Below are 23,558 nucleotides of genomic sequence, written 5' to 3' on the forward strand. Positions count from 1 at the left end.
CATGTCCGGTAAGTATGCCGGCCATGAAAGAACTGGGACATTTTTAGCTTCCAAGAATTGTGTACAGATCCTTGCAACATGGGGCCGTGCATTATCCTGCTGCAACATGAGGTGATGTTCTTGGATGTTGGCACAACAATGGGCCTCAGGATCTCGTCACGGTATCTCTGTGCATTCAAAATGCCATCAATAAAATGCACCTGTGTTCTTCGTCCATAACAGACGCCTGCCCATACCATAACCCCACCGCCACCATGGGCCACTCGATCCACAACACTGACATCCGAAAACCGCTCACCCACACGACGCCACACACGCTGTCTGCCATCTGCCCTGGACAGTGTGACCCGGGATTCATCCGTGAAGAGAACACCTCTCCAACGTGCCAAACGCCAGCGAATGTGAGCATCTGCCCACTCAAGTCGGTTATGACTACGAACTGGAGTCAGGTCGAGACCCCGATGAGGACGACGAGCATGCAGATGAGCTTCCCTGAGACGGTTTCTGACAGTTTGTGCAGAAATTCTTTGGTTATGCAAACCGATTGTTTCAGCAGCTGTCCGAGTGGCTGGTCTCAGACGATCTTGGGAGGTGAACATGCTGGATGTGGAGGTCCTGGGCTGGTGTGGTTACACGTGGTCTGCGGTTGTGAGGCTGGTTGGATGTACTGCCAAATTCTCTGAAACGCCTTTGGAGACGGCTTATGGTAAAGAAATGAACATTCAATACACGAGCAACAGCTCTGATTGACATTCCTGCTGTCAGCATGCCAACTGCACGCTCCCTCAAATCTTGCGACATCTGTGGCATTGTGCTGTGTGACAAAACTGCACCTTTCAGAGTGGCCTTTTATTGTGGGCAGTCTAAGTCACACCTGTGCACTAATCATGGTGTCTAATCAGCATCTTGATATGGCACACCTGTGAGGTGGGATGGATTATCAGCAAAGGAGAAGTGCTCACTATCACAGATTTAGACTGGTTTGTGAACAATATTTGAGGGAAATGGTGATATTGTGTATGTGGAAAAAGTTTTAGATCTTTGAGTTCATCTCATACAAAATGGGAGCAAAACCAAAAGTGTTGCGTTTATATTTCTGTGGAGTATATTTGGATTTGTCCTGGCAGAGCTATGTGCTCCACTGAGTACCTGTCTACTTGTTTGTCCCACATGATTCATTTTTTTCCTCGTAAAACTGTATGTTCACCATGTCAAAAACGGAGCAATCTGGTAACATAGTAAAACTGCAAGGACACAGAAGATCATGTTCTGTTCTCTAAAAATGTTACGCCCTCACCAGTTCAATGCACCAGCCGACCAGCAGAGCGCGCTGCACGGTGTCAGCACTGAGCGCAGTGGGCGGGACAAACTCCCGCAGCGAGCCAATCACAGACAGGCCTCGGTTCCTCTTTCCTCCAGGGACGTTGAACACCAGAACCTGACACACACAAAAATACAGTGAGGCTTTAACAGCGTGGAAGGAAGCACGAAGCGAAACGACATACAGTACCTCCCTTAGTCTGCTTATGGCGTCAGCCAGCACGGGATCGGTCACATCCCTCTGTGTGAGCTCCGTCACCAGCTCATTAAACTTGTCTTCGAACATCTGCGAGTCTGGAACAGTCTTCTTAGCTTCAGCAGCTTTTCCAGCGTCGTCTCCCTGTAAAGACGACGTGCAGGACACAAGAGAGAGTTGTGCTAACTTAATGGGAGGAGCGCACTGCCGCAGCTTCGTTTTAGGAGCGCTGATGAAAAAAGTCATCAAACGTTTCACTGTTAAAACCAGCGTCAGAGATCTGATCAAGATCGAACCCATACCGCTCCGCCCTGAAGACGATCGAAGCACGAAGCTTCGACACGGGTTTCACAACGGCGTTTCGAAATACTGGTCACGTGACCGTCTTTCTTTCCACTCGTTTGAAAACAGCATGGTTGCAGTTCACCTTTCTACCACTAAGTGGGACACTACACTATAATAAAATAATAATTACTTTATTACAGACTCATGAGTGCACAGATACATGATATATATATAGGGTTTTCCCAAATATTTCAAAATGGTGGTTGTTTCGACAGTTTTTAAACTTGTTCACCCAGTAGTCGCTAGTTATTTGTACTGTTTAGGCTGTGAAAAAAAAAAAAATCCTGATTGAGTAAAAAAATGTTTATGATATTGACTGTGTTTGTCAATGTTTTTGATAAAGCCTGATATTCTAGTTTTACCTTACTGACAAAAGCATGAACTGGCAGCCGGCACACCGGGGGAAATACAATAGTGTTTTTGTGACTTTTTAAAATTTTAAAATATGCAAAATCACAACTTCCTTGGCAGAAGTATTTGCATACAGTGAATGAGAATTTAAAAAATATACTCAAAAAGTATACTCAACAAAAATATAATTGCAAAACTTTTGCCCCTCCTCCCCACTGATCAAGCATTGATGTAAAAAGTCAGTCCTATATCACACTGAGCACAGAAAAAGTTAAAGTCAGATATCAAGAGCTGAGAATGGGTTTGTCCATTGGTGCTGAACTCAGCCACATCAGAGCTGTTTGGGGAAATCCTTCGACGTGTTACCATCCCAAACTTGCCAGGTATGGCAGCTGATTAACTCTGTTGTTAGTTCTTTATTAGCAGGCAGCTGATTAAAATTCACCACTGCACATTTTACATACTGAAAATCAGAATGACTGATGAATTATATATATAAAGGATTGAAAAATTGATTGTACTAGCATGTTTGAATGAACCGAACAGAAACTGGCTTCTAGTAATAGTGTTTATGGCAATTGCATTGGAGTCAAACTTGCGAGACTTGTACAAGTGCTTTATCAGTAAATATGTATAAATTTATAGAACTTCACCACTGTATGGATTTTTAAAATCACATAAAAAAATAATAAATATCACAATGCTAAAATACCCTCAGCCATATATATATATATATATATATATATATATATATAGTAGTGATCAGAATAATAGTAGTGCTATGTGACTAAAAAGATTAATCCAGGTTTTGAGTATATTTCTTATTATTACATGGGAAACAAGGTACCAGTAGATTCAGTAGATTCTCACAAATCCAACAAGACCAAGCATCCATGATATGCACACTCTTAAGGCTATGAAATTGGGCTATTAGTAAAAAAAGTAGAAAAGGGGGTGTTCACAATAATAGTAGTGTGGCATTCAGTCAGTGAGTTTGTCAATTTTGTGGAACAAACAGGTGTGAATCAGGTGTCCCCTATTTAAGGATGAAGCCAGCACCTGTTGAACATGCTTTTCTCTTTGAAAGCCTGAGTAAAATGGGACGTTCAAGACACTGTTCAGAAGAACAGTGTAGTTTGATTAATAAGTTGATTGGAGAGGGGAAAACTTATATGCAGGTGCAAAAAATTATAGGCTGTTCATCTACAATGATCTCCAATGCTTTAAAATCGACAAAAAAACCAGAGACGCGTGGAAGAAAATGGGAAACAACCATCAAAATGGATAGAAGAATAACCAGAATGGCAAAGGCTCACCCATTGATCAGCTCCAGGATGATCAAAGACAGTCTGGAGTTACCTGTAAGTGCTGTGACAGTTAGAAGATGCCTGTGTGAAGCTAATTTATTTGCAAGAATCCCCCGCAAAGTCCCTCTGTTAAATAAAAGACATGTGCAGAAGAGGTTACAATTTGCCAAAGAACACGTCAACTGGCCTAAATAGAAATGGAGGAATATTTTCTGGACTGATGAGAGTAAAACTGTTCTTTTTGGGTCCAAGGGCCGCAGACAGTTTGTGAGACGATCCCCAAACTCTGAATTCAAGCCACAGTTCACAGTGAAGACAGTGAAGCATGGTGGTGCAAGCATCATGATATTGGCATGTTTCTCCTACTATGGTGTTGGGCCTATATATCCCATACCAGGTATCATGGATCAGTTTGGATATGTCAAAATACCTGAAGAGGTCATGTTGCCTTATGCTGAAGAGGACATGCCCTTGAAATTGGTGTTTCAACAAGACAATGACCCCAAGCACACTAGTAAACCAGCAAAATCTTGGTTCCAAACCAACAAAATTAATGCCTCGCAGATGTGAAGAAATCATGGAAAACTGTGGTTATACAACTAAATACTAGTTTAGTGATTCACAGGATTGCTAAAAAAGCAGTTTGAACATAATAGTTTTGAGTTTGTAGCGTCAACAGCAGATGCTATTATTATTGTGAACACCCCCTTTTCTACTTTTTTTACTAATAGCCCAATTTCATAGCCTTAAGAGTGTGCATATCATGAATGCTTGGTCTTGTTGGATTTGTGAGAATCTACTGGTACCTTGTTTCCCATGTAACAATAAGAAATATACTCAAAACCTGGATTAATCTTTTTAGTTACATAGCACTACTATTATTCTGAACACTACTGTATACACACATACACTTATTATTTATTAAGATCCTATTGTTTTACATACAATCTGTACATATCCAATAAACCCCCTCTATCAATCAATCATAATATTTTATTTATGTTTTAATGGGGTCTGCAGGAGGGTGTGCATAGATGAGCTTTTGACAAGGGCAAAAGCTAGTGTGCATGATGTTGTCTGCAAAATGTCTTGTAAATCACTCCAGAGGCGTTATAAGGTTACAAAAACAGCACTTGCAGTTTTAGAAGGACAAAAGATTGCACTGACAACAAGCCTCAGATGAAATATTTGGAATTGGCTGATGTTAGATATATTTCTGTGTTCAATTGTGGTTTTCTTTATTTGTTTTCTGTACTTGTTTTGGTATTAAGGTAGTTATTTCATTTAGGGTTATACTTTTAGTTTCATTCTTATTCTCATTTTCCTTTGTTCTTGCTTGGTATGTGCCAGTAACCAGTTTGTACCACTTAGGATAAAGAGAGTTAGGTTACAATTATAAATCATACTCGTATGTCTCCCTTTATTGCGCGGGCTTGGGGCAGGGGGACGGACCTCCCTTGAATGCCCACAGGGGCCATTAAGAGAAGGATTTTGCAAAATAAGGTCCGCCTCTGTCACGCATATGTAATCCTGTATAAAGCCTGCTTGTATCTATTGTTCCGAGCTCTGTAAGAGCCGATCTTGTCAGCTGTGTCCTGGCAGAGCTATGTGCTCCACTGAGTACCTGTCTACTTCTTGTCACACGTGATTAATTTTTCTCGTAAAATTGTATGTTCACCATGTCAAAAACGGAGCAATCTGGTAACATAGTAAAACTGGAAGGACACAGAAGATGAACATGTTCCGTTCTCTAAAAATGTTACGCCCTCACCAGTTCAATGCACAAGCAGAGCACGCTGCACGGTATCCTTTTAGAAATGTTCAATTTCTCGTTAGCTTTTATATAATATATGACAAAGAGGTTATATTTACACACAAACCAAACAGAGTTTGCAGCTTGCTAGATCAGCCACTAACATTGCAGAGCTGTTCTACTTTGATTGGCTGTCACCCCTTGCCCCTAAAAAAAGTGGAAAATAGAGCCACTTAAAACACCTCTTAAAACAGGTCAAGGTTAGCCATCTTTGAACTTGTCCAAGGTCTGTGTCCCAAGAATGTTCCCTGTGAATTTGAAGACTCTGGCAGTAATGGGACTGGACTTATGCTGAGCACAAACAGAAGGACAAATGCAAAGTCTTCGCAGTACCCTACGGCCATATTTGATGGCCTCAGGTAAAAATAAAAAACAACTTCTTAGTCAGCTCTGTGGTTGTGATTGCAATAAACAAAATAAAATGCTGTTATTAAGCTATTCATTTTCAATCATTACTGTGTACAAATTTTGTTTTCCTCCACTCATTCTAAAATAATAGTTATGTTTATGAACATGTCCTTTAGTTATTCCTGTATTTAAATTTAAACGTGCTGTCGTGATGCTGGCTGTCCTTTCAGAACAGAGTGGCTCTTTTTTTCTGTCAAGGTTGAGAACAACTGCTCAAATTACATTGGAGTCCAATTTGGAAAATGGTACTGTAGACTTTTAAATCACTTTAAAAAAAAATCCCAGTTTCCTAGTCAGATGTGTGATAACAATAAGCAAAACAAATAATTATTTAGCTATTCATTTACGGTCACCATCATGTGCAGACTTAGTAATTTTGATTTATTCCAAAATAATACGAGCCTCGTGCTGCTGCTCGCTCTATGGTAGATGAAGGCAGAAACCAGAAATGGCACAAAAAAAAGCCACCCTGCTCAGAGTGCCTCTCTCATTAGACCGACATCTCTGCTATTTTGGCATTGTGGGATAGCTCGTGCCCACACATTGAGCTCGCCAGACTACTTTCGCAAAACTGCTCAGCGTGCCGCTCTCATTGGAGTGACAACACACAGAATGTGTCTCTTCCCAGACAGATCTCTTTTAATGCAGCTTCTTGTTCTGACTTTAATACGAAGTTAACACCCAAATCTTTCATCGCCAGCTGTAAATGGTAATCAAACCATTCCAATCGTATCTTTCTGAACTCTTCCGCATCAAACTCCATCGTGTCAATGTTTACAGTGCTCATAAACTTTTAACTTTCTTAAATATTTATTATAGCCACTCTTAAAACTTCAGTTCTCTTTATAATTTTATTACTGGTAAATTTTAGAATTGATTTAGATGAGATATACTCATTATCTCACAGGAATATAACACAATTATCTGGGAACTACTTTTTTCGCAGGAATTCATCAAGCACATCGGCCGTGGACACGTACAAACACAGAATCCCCAGAAACTGTGGAAAGTTGTTCGGCCAAAACAAGAGCGTCCACTTTTAGGTTGTCATAAGCTAAAAGTGGATGCTCTCCTTTTTGGCCGAACATCTAGCCAGTTTTTGGGTATTCTGTGTTAGTACGTGCCCACGGCCGACGTGCTTGATGAATTCCTGCGCAAAAAGTAGTTCCTGTGAAATAATGAGTATATCTCATCTAAATTCTAAAATTTACCAATAATAAAATTGTAAAGATAACTGAAGTTTTAAGAGTGGCCATAATAAATATTTAAGAAACGTAAAGTTTATGAGCAACTTTACCTGTTATTGACATGATGCAGGTTGTTGCGGAAGAGTTCGGAAAGATACGATTGGAATGGTTTGATTACCATTTACAGTTGGCGATGAAAGACTTGGGTCTTCAAGTCTTCAAGTTGGGGCTTCGTCTTCAAGTCAGATCAAAAAGCTGCACTGAAAGAGATCTATGTGGGACAAATAGACACATTCTGTCCTATTGTCGCTCCAACGCGAGCGGCACACCGAGCAGAGTGACGAAACTAGTCCGGCGAGCTCACTCTGTGGGCACGAGCTATCCCACAATGCCAAAATAGCAGAGATGTCGGTCCAGCGAGAGTGACACTCTGAGCAGGGTGCTAGTGGCACTCGTGAGTGTGGGAAATAAATTATAAATTTATCATAAATTTCTTAATTATATTTGCTAAATTTCATATTCATAAATGTAAATTTTCAGGAAAAAAGCCCCTGTTCAAAGTCTACTTGCTTGAATTACATTACAAGTCTCAATTCAGTCATCATCAAACCCTAAAGCTGCGAAGACTCTTGATATTCTAAATTATTTTAAGTGCAGACAGGTTATTTATTTTATGTTTTTCTTTATTCGTTGACCCCCTGGCATACCTTTGTACTTTATGTAATTGTTTAACTTTAATTAAAAAAGTGTGTGGGGGGGAGAAGCTACAAACACTGTCGTAAAAAGACTCAAACCGACAGTTAGACGAACATAGACATTATAAAGAGTAGACGCCGCATTGGTTGCTGAGGCGCAAGAAATGCGGCCGCCATCTTGGACGAACATAGACATTATAAACAGGAGTAGAGGTCGCATTGGTTCCTGACACGCAAGAAAGGCGGCCGCCATCTTGGAGCGGTCATCGTGGTGATTTCTATCACAAAGCACAGGTTTGATTTTATAATCTTATTTTCTTTTTAGTCTCTCTAACATAATGTCAATCAATCAATCAATCAATTTTTTTATATAGCGCCAAATCACAACAAACAGTTGCCCCAAAGCGCTTTATATTGTAAGGCAAGGCCATACAATAATTATGTAAAACCCCAACGGTCAAAACGACCCCCTGTGAGCAAGCACTTGGCTACAGTGGGAAGGAAAAACTCCCTTTTAACAGGAAGAACCTCCAGCAGAACCAGGCTCAGGGAGGGGCAGTCTTCTGCTGGGACTGGTTGGGGCTGAGGGAGAGAACCAGGAAAAAGACATGCTGTGGAGGGGAGCAGAGATCGATCACTAATGATTAAATGCAGAGTGGTGCATACAGAGCAAAAAGAGAAAGAAACAGTGCATCATGGGAACCCCCCAGCAGTCTACGTCTATAGCAGCATAACTAAGGGATGGTTCAGGGTCACCTGATCCAGCCCTAACTATAAGCTTTAGCAAAAAGGAAAGTTTAAGCCTAATCTTAAAAGTAGAGAGGGTGTCTGTCTCCTGATCTGAATTGGGAGCTGGTTCACAGGAGAGGAGCCTGAAAGCTGAAGGCTCTGCCTCCCATTCTACTCTTACAAACCCTAGGAACTACAAGTAAGCCTGCAGTCTGAGAGCGAAGTGCTCTATTGGGGTGATTGGTACTACGAGGTCCCTAAGATAAGATGGGACCTGATTATTCAAAACCTTATAAGTAAGAAGAAGAATTTTAAATTCTATTCTAGAATTAACAGGAAGCCAATGAAGAGAGGCCAATATGGGTGAGATAGCTCTCTCCTTCTAGTCCCCGTCAGTACTCTAGCTGCAGCATTTTGAATTAACTGAAGGCTTTTTAGGGAACTTTTAGGACAACCTGATAATAATGAATTACAATAGTCCAGCCTAGAGGAAATAAATGCATGAATAGTTTTTCAGCATCACTCTGAGACAAGACCTTTCTGATTTTAGAGATATTGCGTAAATGCAAAAAAGCAGTCCTACATATTTGTTTAATATGCACTTTGAATGACATATCCTGATCAAAAATGACTCCAAGATTTCTCACAGTATTACTAGAGGTCAGGGTAATGCCATCCACAGTAAGGATCTGGTTAGACACCATGTTTCTAAGATTTGTGGGGCCAAGTACAATAACTTCAGTTTTATCTGAGTTTAAAAGCAGGAAATTAGAGGTCATCCATGTCTTTATGTCTGTAAGACAATCCTGCAGTTTAGCTAATTGGTGTGTGTCCTCTGGCTTCATGGATAGATAAAGCTGGGTATCATCTGCGTAACAATGACAATTTAAGCAATACCGTCTAATAATACTGCCTAAGGGAAGCATGTATAAGTGAATAAAATTGGTCCTAGCACAGAACCTTGTGGAACTCCATAATTAACTTTAGTCTGTGAAGAAGATTCCCCATTTACATGAACAAATTGTAATCTATTAGACCAAATATGATTCAAACCACCGCAGCGCAGTGCCTTTAATACCTATGGCATGCTTCTAATCTCTGTAATAAAATTTTATGGTCAACAGTATCAAAAGCAGCACTGAGGTCTAAACGAACAAGCACAGAGATGATCCACTGTCCGAGGCCATAAGAAGATCATTTGTAACCTTCACTAATGCTGTTTCTGTACTATGATGAATTCTAAACCTGACTGAAACTCTTCAAATAGACCATTCCTCTGCAGATGATCAGTTAGCTGTTTACAACTACCCTTTCAAGAATTTTTGAGAGAAAAAGGAAGGTTGGAGATTGGCCTATAATTAGCTAAGATAGCTGGGTCAGTGATGGCTTTTAAGTAATGGTTTTAATTAGTGCCACCTTAAAAGCCTGTGGTACATAGCCAACTAACAAAGATAGATTGATCATATTTAAGATCGAAGCATTAAATAATGGTAGGGCTTCCTTGAGCAGCCTGGTAGGAATGGGGTCTAATAAACATGTTGATGGTTTGGATGAAGTAACTAATGAAAATAACTCAGACAGAACAATCGGAGAGAAAGAGTCTAACCAATACCGGCATCACTCAAGCAGCCAAAGATAACGATACGTCTTTGGGATGGTTATGAGTAATTTTTCTCATAGTTAAAATTTGTTAGCAAAGAAAGTCATGAAGTCATTACTAGTTAAAGTTAATGGAATACCAGCTCAATAGAGCTCTGACTCTTGTCAGCCTGGCTACAGTGCTGAAAAGAAACCTGGGGTTGTTCTTATTTTCTTTCAATTAGTGATGAGTAGAAAGATGTCCTAGCTTTACGGAGGGCTTTTTTTTTATAGAGCAACAGACTCTTTTTCCAGATAAGTGAAGATCTTCTAAATTAGTGAGACGCCATTTCCTCTCCAACTTACGGGTTATCTGCTTTAAGCTACGAGTTTGTGAGTTATACCACGGAGTCAGGCACTTCTGATTTAAAGCTCTCTTTTTCAGAGGAGCTACAGCATCCAAAGTTGTCTTCAATGAGGATGTAAAACTATTGACGAGATACTAATGTGTGTGTAATACCAAGTGTTCCAATATTTTTGGAGGGCACTGCATCTTAAGCTTAGGATGAGTGCAAAATGAGTGAGATACTGTTTTGTTTAAGAATGTTTCATTTTCATTTGCTGCACTTAGTGTGAAATCGTATATCATATTGATATGACCAATACGCGATATGATAATTTGGCCATATTGTAGGCAAAAAAGAAAGAAAAATGCTTTAAAAGATGGGGGGCGGCTTCCCCAGAAGCTGAAAGGCAAAAAAGAGAAATAAATAAAAGGCGGGGGGTCTGAAAGTTTGAGCCATGCTCATGCTCCATCGAAGCACTTACTCAAAAAAGTCTAAATGACCTAAATTACATGGTGAGATGCTAAAGAGCTTCGCTCGTCATGTCCGCGACATATAGACTACATATCAGTTATGCTAATAAACAAATCGTTGAGTTAGTTCTGTCTTTAAATTTAAACGTACCATAGTGATGCCGGCTGTCCTCGTCACTGTCCAGCTGAAGTATCTGAACGTTTCCAAAATCAGGAAATGCAGATTGTAGTTTATCTCGAGCTCCTGACCTATTTACCAGAAAGCTAGAGAACATCAATTCCCTACATCCTTAGCGGGCAGTGACTCGTGGGTGTGGCTATAGAGGTTCGATTTGACATTGAGCGATATCATTGGTTGGTTGTATCGCACCAAGGTGGCCTTTCACGCTGCAAGACCAATGGAAAATGAAGAGACGGGAGTTTTTTTTTTCCCATATATTTATTTATGCATTTTTAGTTTGGCTGTGAATCCTGTTTTTTTTTTGTTGTTTTTTTTTAACATGTAGAAGGTTTCGCTTGACTAAAGGTTTTAGACATTTGGAATTACATTTTGATTTGTGTTAAATACACCGTAATTTCCATTTAAATATGTTTTCATTGATTGGAGGAGGAGGAGAACAACTCTTCAGATGAAGAATATGTGTCTAGTGAGGAAAGTGACAGCTCTGATGATGAATAAATTTGACCATGTTAGTCACATGTACATTTTGGTTTATGTTAGAACTTTAGACTTAACACGCCTGCAAATTGCCATAAGATAACTTCTCCTGCATGGTGGCATATCATCATCACAACCAATCTGTCAAAAGCATTGTTCAGCACATCCATTTTGAGTCCTGATGTATCGCAATTGGCTTATTGGGTAAAAGGACATTACTACATTGCATTACCCCTACTCCAAAATAGCAGGTTTTCATCACCTTTGACAAATACCTTTACATCACTTGTAATAGAAGCAACAATTGGCAAAATAATTGAATATTAGACCTTTTGATTTGTTGCAGGGACACCATGGGTCACTTCTTGGAGTGTTAACTGGACAAAATTCCCTATTTAGCATCAGGACACTGACATAAAGTGGCATGGGTTAAATTTTGGGCATTGACTAAATTCTGTGGCCTTTTGACTTCTGGTGACCTACTTATTGACCTAATTGACCTAATTTGCATTTATTATATATCTTCTGAAAGAGCATTTAAATACCAACATTTTGAGTGGTAGTTTGTTGCTGTGGACCTTCAGGGTGAGGAGATATTACCACATTTGTTTCCCCTACAACCAAAACTTGTGTAAAAAATTTGTCACACAACATTAAAAATGCTTGAAGTAAGTGCCTCGGGAACAAGTTTTTTCAATGTTAACATGTTTTTTCCTGAAGAGGAAACCCAAGGCTACTAGAAAATACCCAGGAAGTAGACCTGTGGGGGGGCCGCATGGGGGACCCGATCAGCCAATGGACTAATTATGGTATTACTAAATCAAAATAATTAATTTAATCTGTCAAACATGTAAGGTGCAGATGTTGCAGTCTCTGAGAACTTATTCTAGTTATTGTTGTATTGATCTTGTCTAAAAACAAGAACACAAAGGACATTGGACTTCCATTATTACAGTATAATGACACCAGCTACAAATTTGGGACTTTATAACATGTATAAGACATTGAATTACAGAACACAATGCACTCTTCTTTGATGCGTAGCATTTATTTCATATATTTATACACATAACTTGCAAATTTAGCTTTGACACTGCTTTTAAAATTCAGAGTAGGTGTCATATATAGATACATTTATTAGTCACGTTTCAAGGCTCTATCCCATTAAGCCTGCCAAACAGATATCCATTTTTTCAAACTAAAGAATGGTTTTATATGCAAGACAAGAGGTAGAAATGCAGCTCAGTGCCTGAATGCAGAGCTCTCAAGTTGAAATATGCTCAAGAAATTATTGTCTGCTGAATCTTTTCTGCCAGGTCATGGCGGTGAAATGTTTCAGAATGTCATGCATTAGCATGAGAGCGTGACAACGTGATGAGTGTCATGCCAAATGCATGAGACCTGACAGGACCGCTTTAAGCGTGAGTCTCACTCTGAATTAGTGAGACTTGAGAGCTCTGCTGAATGAGATGGTGCATGAGTGTGTTTGTATCTGCACACATTCTCAGTGTTTTTGCCAGTATGTTTTTTTTTTTAAAGTTACTTGCATGATTGTATCTACAATGTGCATTGACGAAATTAAGTATCACATCGTGAGTGCACAAAAGACATTCCAAAGCAATATTTCACACATTAAGGAAGTATATATTGATACACTCCAGTATCCAATATCCAGAGCTGCCAAACCAACACAAAGTTACTGAAGAATGAGCACCCATGTTTTTTTTTTTTGCTTGTTTACATTCATGACAACACATACAGTGCAGCAGTGGTGGGCACAGCTAGCTTAAAAAGTTAACTTTGATAAGCGCAAACCTGCTAACTGAAAAGTTAAATCCATTAAACTGCACAAACATTTAGTTGAAGATAATGATAACCGCTATCCAATAACTTTTATCATGAGTTTAGCTTTGGCTTTTCTTTTTTTTTTTCTTTTTTTTTTTAAAAACAAGCCTAAAGAGCTAAAATCTTAATATGTAGCATAGAGTAAATGTGGATGTTGCCAAAATGGTTTAATATGCCTAGATCAGATGATAATTAAGATGTACATAAATAATTAGATGAAAAAATAAAAGTGAACAGTACTTTCCATTCAACATACTGGGCTACTGCTAACTGTTACCCACATAGCCAAATGCTAAAAGAAATGCCATGTGGCTAAAATAATTTGACTGGTTTTTAGCCACAGTGGCTATAAAAGCCTTTGTCATGGTATACATAGTTTATATGAATTACACACCAGGTGCAATTATTGGAGTCACTATATAGTCAGATATCTTTGATAAAACCTTAGGCGTGTGTGAATTTGGCTGCTAATGCCGTTCGTATTGTTTTGAATACAGTGTGTTGCTCAAGGACGTGAACTGTGACTGAAGAGAAAATACATTATTTAGCCACGTAAATTAATAAGAAATATATAAAAAAAAAATCACATGGAAAATTCTTTTAATAATGAAATTAATGCATTTATTTATAATATTACAACTGACATCCTGGACCTCCATCTCCTTGAGGTGATGCTTATTGCCTTCATGTGATGTGTCTATTTCAATTCTTGGATTCGTGTTTAAGCTCCAACAGGAGCAAATGTAAAGTTTTACAGTTTACAAATATTTTTGACTATTAAACTTGATGCCAAAAAAATGTTATCTGATTTAAATGTATTGGAAGTAAATTTAGTGGGTGCTAATTTGTCTGTTAATAGTTTTCAAGGCTAGCTGAAAAGTTAACCCGCTAAGGAAAAAGTTAGCTTCACTAATTAACTATGAGCTGATTAGCTGAACTGTACCCAGCACTTCAGTACAGTATTGTCTTGCCTCGTAACGAATATGTCTGTTCCTTTCCACTATTACAATTTAGACATCTTTATTTTAAAGAAACAGGCTGCTTTAGCCAGATGTACTGCATACATTCACCTTAAATGGCCGTTTGAACCACCAAGAAGAAAACTTTATGAACACTACACATCAGTGACTGTGCTTTTCTTTCTGTTCTCCATTAACAGAAACACATCTCAAGGGCTTCTCTTAACAGTCTTGGGTGAGGAGGGGAAAAAAGTGAGAAATATTGTTTAAACATGCAGATAAAGACATTTTGTGGACATGTTGAGGTTCAGCTGCACAAGGTTCCTGCTGTCATCAAGACACTGAAGCAAAACATGCACATCGATTATTCATTTATGTACCGTGTCCAGAGGCCAACCACATACATTTGAAAGGCTTAACTGCTTTGTGTTTTACAATTATTTATTTTTAGAAATGGATGTTCAGTGAGGTTGTGCCTTATCTCTCAAACACTGTGTCCTGGGATAACATCTGATTCCCCGCAACCTTTATGAGGATAAGCGGTGTTTAGTCATAGATAAGTCTATAAGCTGGCTGCCTTTCTTTGAAAGGGCACTGTAGTAGCATGGGGATAGATTCAGTCAAGGTTTTTCCATATAAAAGCATTTGGGCTCATGAGCAGCATAAACTAGTTATCTTACACTGCACACAACTATATGCAGATGGTTTACTGAGATATATTTCTTTAATGGAAGACAAATTAAGTATTCCCATGACATCTTCTACTGAGTGAAACCTCTCAATCAACAGCGATGTGCAAAAAATCCAAATGTAGGCCAATAATCCAGTGGATTGGGGTTTGTTAAACAGATGCTGTAGCATGCATGCATGCATGCTAGAGGTGTTTTCTTGTCTTGAGGAAAAGATCTTTGAAATTATGGGTGTTGTAGAAGACAGCAGAAAGGATGCTTTGGCAGGGTTGATCTTGGCCAGTACAAAAACTGATGTCCACCCTGTCCATATACGAGGTCTGTCAATAAAGCAACGGTCCTTTTTATTTTTTTCAAAAACTATATGGATTTCATTCATATGTTTTTACGTCAGACACGCTTGAACCCTCGTGCGCATGCGTGAGTTTTTCCACGCCTGTCGGTGGACGTCATTCGCCTGTGAGCACTCCTTGTGGGAGGAGTCGTCCAGCCCCTCGTCGGAATTCCTTTGTCTGAGAAGTTGCTGAGAGACTGGCGCGTTGTTTGATCAAAATTTTTTCTAAACCTGTGAGACACATCGAAGTGGACACGGTTCGAAAAATTAAGCTGGTTTTCAGTGAAAATTTAACGGCTGATGAGAGATTTTGAGGTGATTCTGTCGCTTTAAGGACTTTTCACGGTGCGAGACGTCGCTCAGCGCTCTCAGCCGCCGTCGTCAGCCTGTTCAAGCTGAAAACCTCCACATTCAGGCTCTATTGATCCAGGACGTCGTGAGAGAACAGAGAAGTTTCAGAAGAAGTCGGTTTCAGCATTTATCCGGATATTCCACTGTTAAAGGAGATTTTTTAATGAAGACGTGCGGACGGGTCCGCGCGTCGGGACGCAGCCGACGCGGTGCGGCGGCACAGGAAAAACACCTCCGTGTTGATAACCATTTGTAAAATCCAGGCGGCTTTTGATGGCTTTCAGTGGAGTGAGTATATGAGAAATTGTTTAACAGCAGGACATGTTCCAACTTGTCCTTAAGGCTTTCAACAGAGGTGTTTTTCCTGTGGCGGAGCGTCGCGTCGGCTGCGTCCCGACGCGCGGACCCGTCCGCACGGACCCGTCCGCACGTCTTTCATTAAAAAAATCTCCTTTAACAGTGGAATATCCGGATAAAATGCTGAAACCGACTTCTTCTGAAACTTCTCTGTTCTCTCACGACGTCCTGGATCAATAGAGCCTGAAATGTGGAGGTTTTCAGCTTGAACAGGCTGACGACGGCGGCTGAGAGCGCTGCACGACGTCTCGCACCGTGGGAAGTCCTTAAAGCGACAGAATCACCTCAAAATCTCTCATCAGCCGTTAAAATTTTCACTGAAAACCAGCTTAATTTTTCGAACCGTGTCCACTTCGATGTGTCTCACAGGTTTAGAAAAAATTTTGATCAAACAACGCGCCAGTCTCTCAGCAACTTCTCAGACAAAGGAATTCCGACGAGGGGCTGGACGACTCCTCCCACAAGGAGTGCTCACAGGCGAATGACGTCACAGACAGGCGTGGAAAAACTCACGCATGCGCACGAGGGTTCAAGCATGTCTGACGTAAAAACATATGAATGAAATCCATATAGTTTTTGAAAAAAATAAAAAGGACCGTTACTTTATTGACAGACCTCGTATACCATCATCGAGTGAGTAGTGATATGGAGCACCACTGATTAAGGCCATTTTATAGCTGGCTTCAGGAGGTGAAGATGACAAGGAGAAAGTGGAGGGAAGACTTTCACATTTTAGAACTGAGTGTCTCCACCTGCTGTAGATTCATCTTATTTTCAGTCTGTTTTGTCTCCCTGTCTCAATCCCAATGCCTCTTATGTTCTTCCTACATCTTTCATTCAGCGTCTAACCCTCCTCAGAGTGCAGATTCTGAGCAGAGAGCTCCTGATGACCCATGTGATGGATGAGGTGTCACTAATCGACGCAGAGATGCAGAAGAGGAAGAGGTTAAGTCTCCACAGCTGCGAAGGTGGATACCCTCTGGCGTACAGCTGCTGTGATGCCGGTTGTGTCGACTGTCACTGTGGGAATGGTGATGTCCACGGCGATGAGAGTGATGTGGATGATGGTTGGGGTGTCCTCGGCTGGTGCTCCAGGGGTTGAGGAAAACCTGCAGATGATTATTAATTGCTTTACTTCTAGCAACATCAAACTATTCCAAAATTAGCAAAAATGTGTGAAAAACAAAAGTCTTTATGGGCCATTGAGACTGGCATTTTCCCAGCTAATTTACAGAAGGAACTACTTTAATGTAAATTGATGAATGGATTTCCTTGGATTCACTCAGTGAGATGAAATACTTCCAAATGGAGTCCATAATAGTGGGGTATATCACATACTGTATTTTCGGGACCATAAAGTCACCTTTATTATGAAAGCACAAATTTACTAAGAATTCAAGATAAAACATTTTGTAAAAATTTGGAAAGTCTATTCAGTACACTAACCTAACGAACATAGACTAAAAAAGTACATGTTGCCTTTACTTCCGGGTCACTCAGGTTTCCACATTCACATGCATGCTTATTTGTCAAATTAATCAGATTATGTTATATTTAGCCATCACAAATCCTTCAGTCCAGTGCCAGATTGTCCCATGTGTAAACCAGCTTTCTCATGTTGTGTTTCCAGCATTCTGGCCTCCAGTTACAGACCCCCATGCCTCCCTGAATCTTCAGAGTTAAGCCTGTGGTCTATTGGACTTCCTACATGACTTGTTTAACTGTTTATTGACCTTCTGCTGTCATCACTGGATTCTCTCTTTGACGCTGCCCTTTACTGATTGAACTGATGAACTCTACCAAACCACATGTGTTGCTGCCTACCTTCCCAGCTGTACCTACCCAGACTCCGCTATGTACTGCATCTGCTAATGGCCTGCAACCTGTAAATATTGACTTTTTGGAGTTCCCTCTGTGTTGTTTTCTGCTGTGGGGTCTCCAGCTGTACAATACTCATGACAGTGACTTGACTAAATTAACCTTAGATTGTGACATTCACTGTTAATATGTGATTGTTACCACCACAATGACATCGATGATAAAATCAATAGGTTAAGTTCCCAAGCTCCTGGTCCTGCCTATTTCTAAGTACGTGCCTATGACCACAGGTTTTTCACAGTAGCACAGTTGTTTGGAGCAAGAGCACTGTGGAACCTACATAAACACTCCTTGTCTTTCCTTCTTTTAATGATCCAATTTTGTGGCTGGTACAAAACAGTGCATCAGATTCATCACAGAAAGTACCCCATTACTTGCGGTGACATTTTAGGTGTGTTTGGCAATATTTTCCCTGTTGTGATTCTTTTTCAATGTTCTAGCTGCGGGAAGCATGGTGGCTTAGTGGTTGGCACTGTTGCCTCACAGCGAGAATGTCATGGGTTCACTTCCCGTCGCCTTTCTGTGTGGAGTTTGCATGTTCTCCCTGTTTTTGCGTGGGTTTCCTCCGGGTGCTCCGGTTTCCTCCCACATCCAAAGACATGCAGGTTAGGTGGATTGGAATCTTTAAAATTGTCCTTAGGTGTGTGTGTGTGGGTGTGTCTGTGTTTGTCTGTCTGTTTGTGGCCCTGCGACAGACTGGCGTCCTGTCCTGGGTGTACCCCGCCTCGCGCCCTATGGCTGCTAGGATAGGCTCCAGCCCCCCGCGACCCTTAATTGGACTAAGCAGTAGAAGATGGATGGATGGATGGATGGATGGATGGATGTTCTAGCTGCACCATGTATATACATGGAAGAAATACAAAGAAGAAATCGAAATTTTAAGACGGGCATCAACGGAAAATGTGCGGTCCATATACTTACCATCCACACACCTTACTAAATCAGTGCATAAGACTGGCATCACTGTCACAGGGGTGGAGTGAGAAAGTTATAAATATTGTAAATGTTGACAGTCCTTCTCCATAGTTGCCGCCTAAACAAAGGCTGAATTCATTTCAACAATCCAAATAGCCTGTTGGATGAAGTGTGCCACATGGATTGAGTCAGGTTAGGTCTGGGAGCAGTTGTTAATGCCACGAGTCAACATGCTGCATCCAAATGAAGTGTGGGTGTCCCCTTGTCCTTTTCCGGTTACTGGGGTCCTCAACAATGAGGCACTTGCATGTAGGATTATGCCTAGATTTACATGGCACATTTTTAAAATGTGTTGGAGGTTTGCTCACTACATAAGTAATACTTCTCATCTAAGCCTCCCTAACTTACCATTCACTGTTTTTGTTTGACAAAAAAGTAATTCCAGCAGTACCCAAAGAGCCTTCAAACAAACCTAATACCAAAGACATCCCTTCTTTCACCTTGGGTCATTGGATCAGCTCCGACTGTCACAACCATACAGTAAGGCAGGAAGCACCAGTAGCCTAAAGATTTGACCCTTTGCTCTCATGCAAAGGTAGCAGCAACACCAGACACCTCTGTAAGGAGCCTCATGACTCCATAAGCGCTTCCTATGTCATTCAACTTCAAAGACCAAGGATGTAGAAATATGAATGTCACTGCTGAGACAGATGAATGTCTCTTCAACATGTTCACTGTGTGTAAATGGACTTTTGATCTCCAAGTCCAGGAAGTCACTGAAAGCCTGGATCTTCATCTTGATCCAGGACCATCGCAAACTCAGATACTCTGACTCCTAGCTCAGCCTCTTAAGTGCTGCAATTAGAGCATCCATTGGTGCTGCAAAGACCTTCTGATTTCTCCAACCCTACCCAACACCCAGACCACATAAGAATTGACAAAGATGGAGAAAGAAGATACCGTATCTCTGACGAAAGCCAGAATTCAGTGGGTAGAATTCAGAGACTCTACTCCTGGGGCCTGTACTACGAAGTAGGGTTAACTTACTCAGATGTAACCCAGGGTCAACCTCTTAAACTGGGGTTGACAAAACCTGGTTTCCTCAAGTGGTGTTAATCAGTACTACGACGCTGAATAAGATGTTGATTTGTTGAACCTGTGTTAACCTAATTGGAGTTTGTGCGCATTCACATAAAAGGGGCAGGTTGCCGCACACGTCACCATTTTTCAATGATGGCGCGGTCACCTTACTTTACCAAAGAAGAATGCACGATTATTATGCGGAGCTACGAGGAATTTAAATTAATGTTAAGGGGGAAATCGAACACATCGTCTGCCAATAAAGCAAGACAGGCTTTTTGGCAACGTATTGCTGATCGGGTAAATGCATACGTACAATTTAATTGTTACCCAAATCTGTTACAGATGATTAACCTGTGGAATGTCTAATATGTGTAAAAAAATGACCTTCTTTCATTAATTACGCCCAGATGCAACACGATTCAGAAGTGGGCATAGGCCTACTAATAAATGTTAGGTTAATTTAATGTTTCCTAAATAGGCTACCTTGACTGTATGATTGCTATTCCTAATCCTGTCAATATTTCAGATGCAATAGCAGTGCCAAACGCACCTGGCAGCAGGTGAAGATGAAATATAAAAACATCCTTCAGAACGGTAGGTTTATATTCATAGCTTGATAAGCCACACTTCGCCTAATTAATGGACATGCATTAGACCTATTTTGATATTAGTAATTACCCGCGATTGCATAAAACCCTTCTTTGATTTGCATTGCGGATAAATGGCCAGGGAAAACGACAAATGCATCCAACAGTTTAGATAGAGCAAGTACTACCTTGCGAATCATACGACATACAGTATTCTTGCTCAGATGTTCAGCATCACCAATGGAATACATAAATTGTCCACTGGCAAAATAGGCACATTATCTGCTCGATCATCGGGGCATTGCTACACTGTAAAAAATGACTTTTTTGTACAGGAAAACACTGGCAGCTGTGATTACCAGGGAATTCTTGTAAAACATACAGCAGCACAGTAGATAACATTCCAGACATAATATGTATATGGATTTACAGTGAATGAACCACGGCTGACTCACATTAAAAGAACTGTTAAATCTACAAACAAGAGCTCTCTTTTTTTGTACATTTAACTGCTGTATTTTTTTACAGGAATTCCCTGGTAACCATAGCTGCCAGTGTTTTCCTGTAAAAACAACAGTCTTTTTTTTACAGTGTACGATGGGTGATGTTACAGACTTCTGGCCCGATCAGCTGACAAAGATAACGAATTCCCTCGGCTGAGAATCTATATCTTTCATAGAGAATATCTTCCGGGTATGTGAGCGGATTCTGGCGGTCTTTAAAAACCCTCGCCCTGCGAAGAGAGCCCCTCACAATTTGTGCCCCAATATCAAACAGATCATCCAGGTAGGCCGGCATTGTCTTCGGAATGATTGAAGGTGGATGGACGGTACTTATAAAGGGAGTGGTTAAGCGAAAACCTCAAGCTAACCGAGAACATAACCTGCTCGGAGCAGGTTTGGCACATAGCATAAATTGCCATGGCAGCATACCTCGATCAAAACCTATCCACCTTTCATAGTACGGGTTAACCGGGAAGTTACTCCACACGTCATCAACTTACTCCCGAAGTTACCCTGATAAGCCAGTAACCCCGCTTCGTAGTACAGGCCCCTGCTCTGCATAGCAGTCAACGTGTGTGTAGGCCAGCTATGATGTCCATCAACTTATTGGAGATCCCACAAATTTTTTATAATATTACAGAGAGCAGCCAAGTCAAATGCTTTGTGAAAATCAACATAGGCTGCAAAGAATCACTCCCAGAATTCAAATAGCATTTAATCAGAATGGCTAAAAAATAACAAAACTAATAATTAAAAAAATCTGAATATTGTCATACTTGCTCCAAAGTCAAGTGGTTGGTGGCAGCAGCTTCAGTTCCACTCCTCCTCTTAGGTCCTTGCACTGTACTCCCAGCATGTTCAGAGGAGGGTGCTAGGTTACGTTTGGACCGCTGCAAAAAGCGAGCCATCAGAACCCGAGTCACCTGAAAGAAAACAACATATAATGAATATTTGACTTCTTCGTGTATGTGAACTGTTTGCTGTATTTTGGGGTGGCTCATCCATCAGTCAATGTCAGACTTACCTTGAGGTCTCCTAAAGAACGCTGGTAGTCTTTGGGTAAAGACAATGGTGAGGTGGGCAGAGGTTTGAAGTGGACCTGTACCTCTATGGCTGCTGATTTTATGCCACTCTTCCTGGGTAACATTTCTGCAGGAGGTAAGCAGGTGTGGGACAACAGACATGCTCCAGAGGATGGCCCTTGGAGAGAAAACACATAAGATATTGCCCGTATTAAAAAACAAAACAAAAAAAAAAACATTGTTACTTGTCACTTCATATTTTATGAAGTATGGTGATTATTTTTTCACATTGGGCACCCAATTTGCACATTAGGTAGGACCGCTGCTGCTTGATATGTATCAATTTCAATACATTTATGTGCTTAATACTGCTTAAATAAATTTTATTTAAATGCATGCATAAATTGTAGGGTGTGGTGTTGGTGTGTACCCCAGCTTTTAAATACTTTACTTATACAGATTGTGTGTTGGATTAGTATTTTCTTTTGCACATTTCTTTGCCTTTACCCTATCCAAAATTGACATCACAACCTACATGTTTGTTTGATAAGATTATGAACCCCAAAAGCTTTAATCATTTTCATGTTTATGGCCTCCCTCATCCAAATTTACCTGATTTAAAAGCTAGAACCCCAAATTGTCTGAGTTATGCCCAAGCTTACACATTGCTTTTTAAAAAAAGAAGAAGATGCTGCTGCAAAGCCCACTTTACTTATACATATAAGTTAATTTAAGTAAAAATATTTTTATATGGCTCATCACTTCTACTTAGTGGAGAATTATAATATAGGCACAGAGTAATACTGATTTATAAACATTTTAGTTGTTAAAACAGTCATCATCGTCATACATCAGTATTTAATATCACGTATTATTTCACACTGACCATAAAATGGTAACATTTCCGTAGGGTGGTGTATGAAAGAGCAGTGGATGTGCTTGGAATAGCAAAAAATAAGCAACCTGCTTCATTCTCAGAAAACATCTGGAAACCGCTCTTTCTGATACAGTATTTATTACTGTATCAGAAAGACTTACAGTATTTAGACTTAAAAACAAGACTTACAAACCAAGACTTACAGTATTTGAGATACATGAATAGGAATACTAGGGCAACATTTAATGCTTTCACTGCTGCTGGTCACTGCCTCTAAGGTACAATATTAACAAAAGTTACACAGCTTTGGTTTGTGAATTCTATCCTTGATGACATCATCTCTGAGTCACAGTGGGGCTTTAGAAGTAATCATGGCACCACTGATGTGACCTTTGCTGCTAGGCAGCCACAAGAGAAATGCATAGAACAGAACACTGGTGTTTTATATGCAGCAGTCACTGATTTGATGAAGGCGCTCAACACTGTGATAGTCTATGGAAGCTCTTAGGGAAGCTGAGTATACCTGATAAATTTATTCGAATTTTGATAATTTTGGCATGATGTATGTGTGTGTGTGTGTCTGTGCAGATGGCAATCTATTAGATCCCTTTCCCATTACAACAGTTGTAAAATAGGAATGCATCATTGCGCCAATCCTTTTTATTATCTTATATTATCTCGGAAAGCAGTACTTTTTAGCTGTGAAAATGGTATCTACATTAGATTCAGAACTGATCGAGATGCCTTCAACATC

At 40.3% G+C, this 23,558-nt stretch overlaps 2 protein-coding genes across 6 annotated transcripts in view; both read right to left on the minus strand.

Annotated features, from left to right (window-relative positions):
• fdps (farnesyl diphosphate synthase (farnesyl pyrophosphate synthetase, dimethylallyltranstransferase, geranyltranstransferase)) overlaps window positions 1-23,558 on the minus strand; it is a 33,828-nt gene that overhangs the window by 10,230 nt on the left and 40 nt on the right. Inside the window, exons 2-4 of one of the 4 annotated variants that reach the window (XM_034174735.1) lie at window positions 10,898-10,916; window positions 1,511-1,660; window positions 1,298-1,438 (exon numbers count right to left, since the gene is read on the minus strand). In XM_034174735.1, the coding sequence (XP_034030626.1) occupies window positions 1,298-1,438; window positions 1,511-1,660; window positions 10,898-10,900 (294 nt within the window). In that variant the 5' untranslated portion in view covers window positions 10,901-10,916. Of the gene's footprint in view, window positions 1-1,297; window positions 1,439-1,510; window positions 1,874-8,378; window positions 8,387-10,897; window positions 10,997-23,558 lie in introns of those variants that run through there. The other 3 variants (XM_034174737.1, XM_034174736.1, XM_034174734.1) reach the window with 3 other exon arrangements.
• fam189b (family with sequence similarity 189 member B) overlaps window positions 16,652-23,558 on the minus strand; it is a 44,900-nt gene continuing 37,993 nt past the window's right edge. For both annotated transcript variants that reach the window (XM_034174731.1, XM_034174732.1), the window contains 3 exons: window positions 21,930-22,105; window positions 21,682-21,828; window positions 16,652-17,048 (listed from right to left, as the gene is read on the minus strand). In XM_034174731.1, coding sequence (XP_034030622.1) covers window positions 16,794-17,048; window positions 21,682-21,828; window positions 21,930-22,105 — 578 coding nt within the window. In that variant the 3' untranslated portion in view covers window positions 16,652-16,793. The remainder of the gene's footprint in view (window positions 17,049-21,681; window positions 21,829-21,929; window positions 22,106-23,558) is intronic.

Source organism: Thalassophryne amazonica, chromosome 7 (genome assembly GCF_902500255.1).
Source record: "Thalassophryne amazonica chromosome 7, fThaAma1.1, whole genome shotgun sequence".
In the NCBI taxonomy this organism is placed as follows: Eukaryota; Metazoa; Chordata; class Actinopteri; order Batrachoidiformes; family Batrachoididae; genus Thalassophryne; species Thalassophryne amazonica.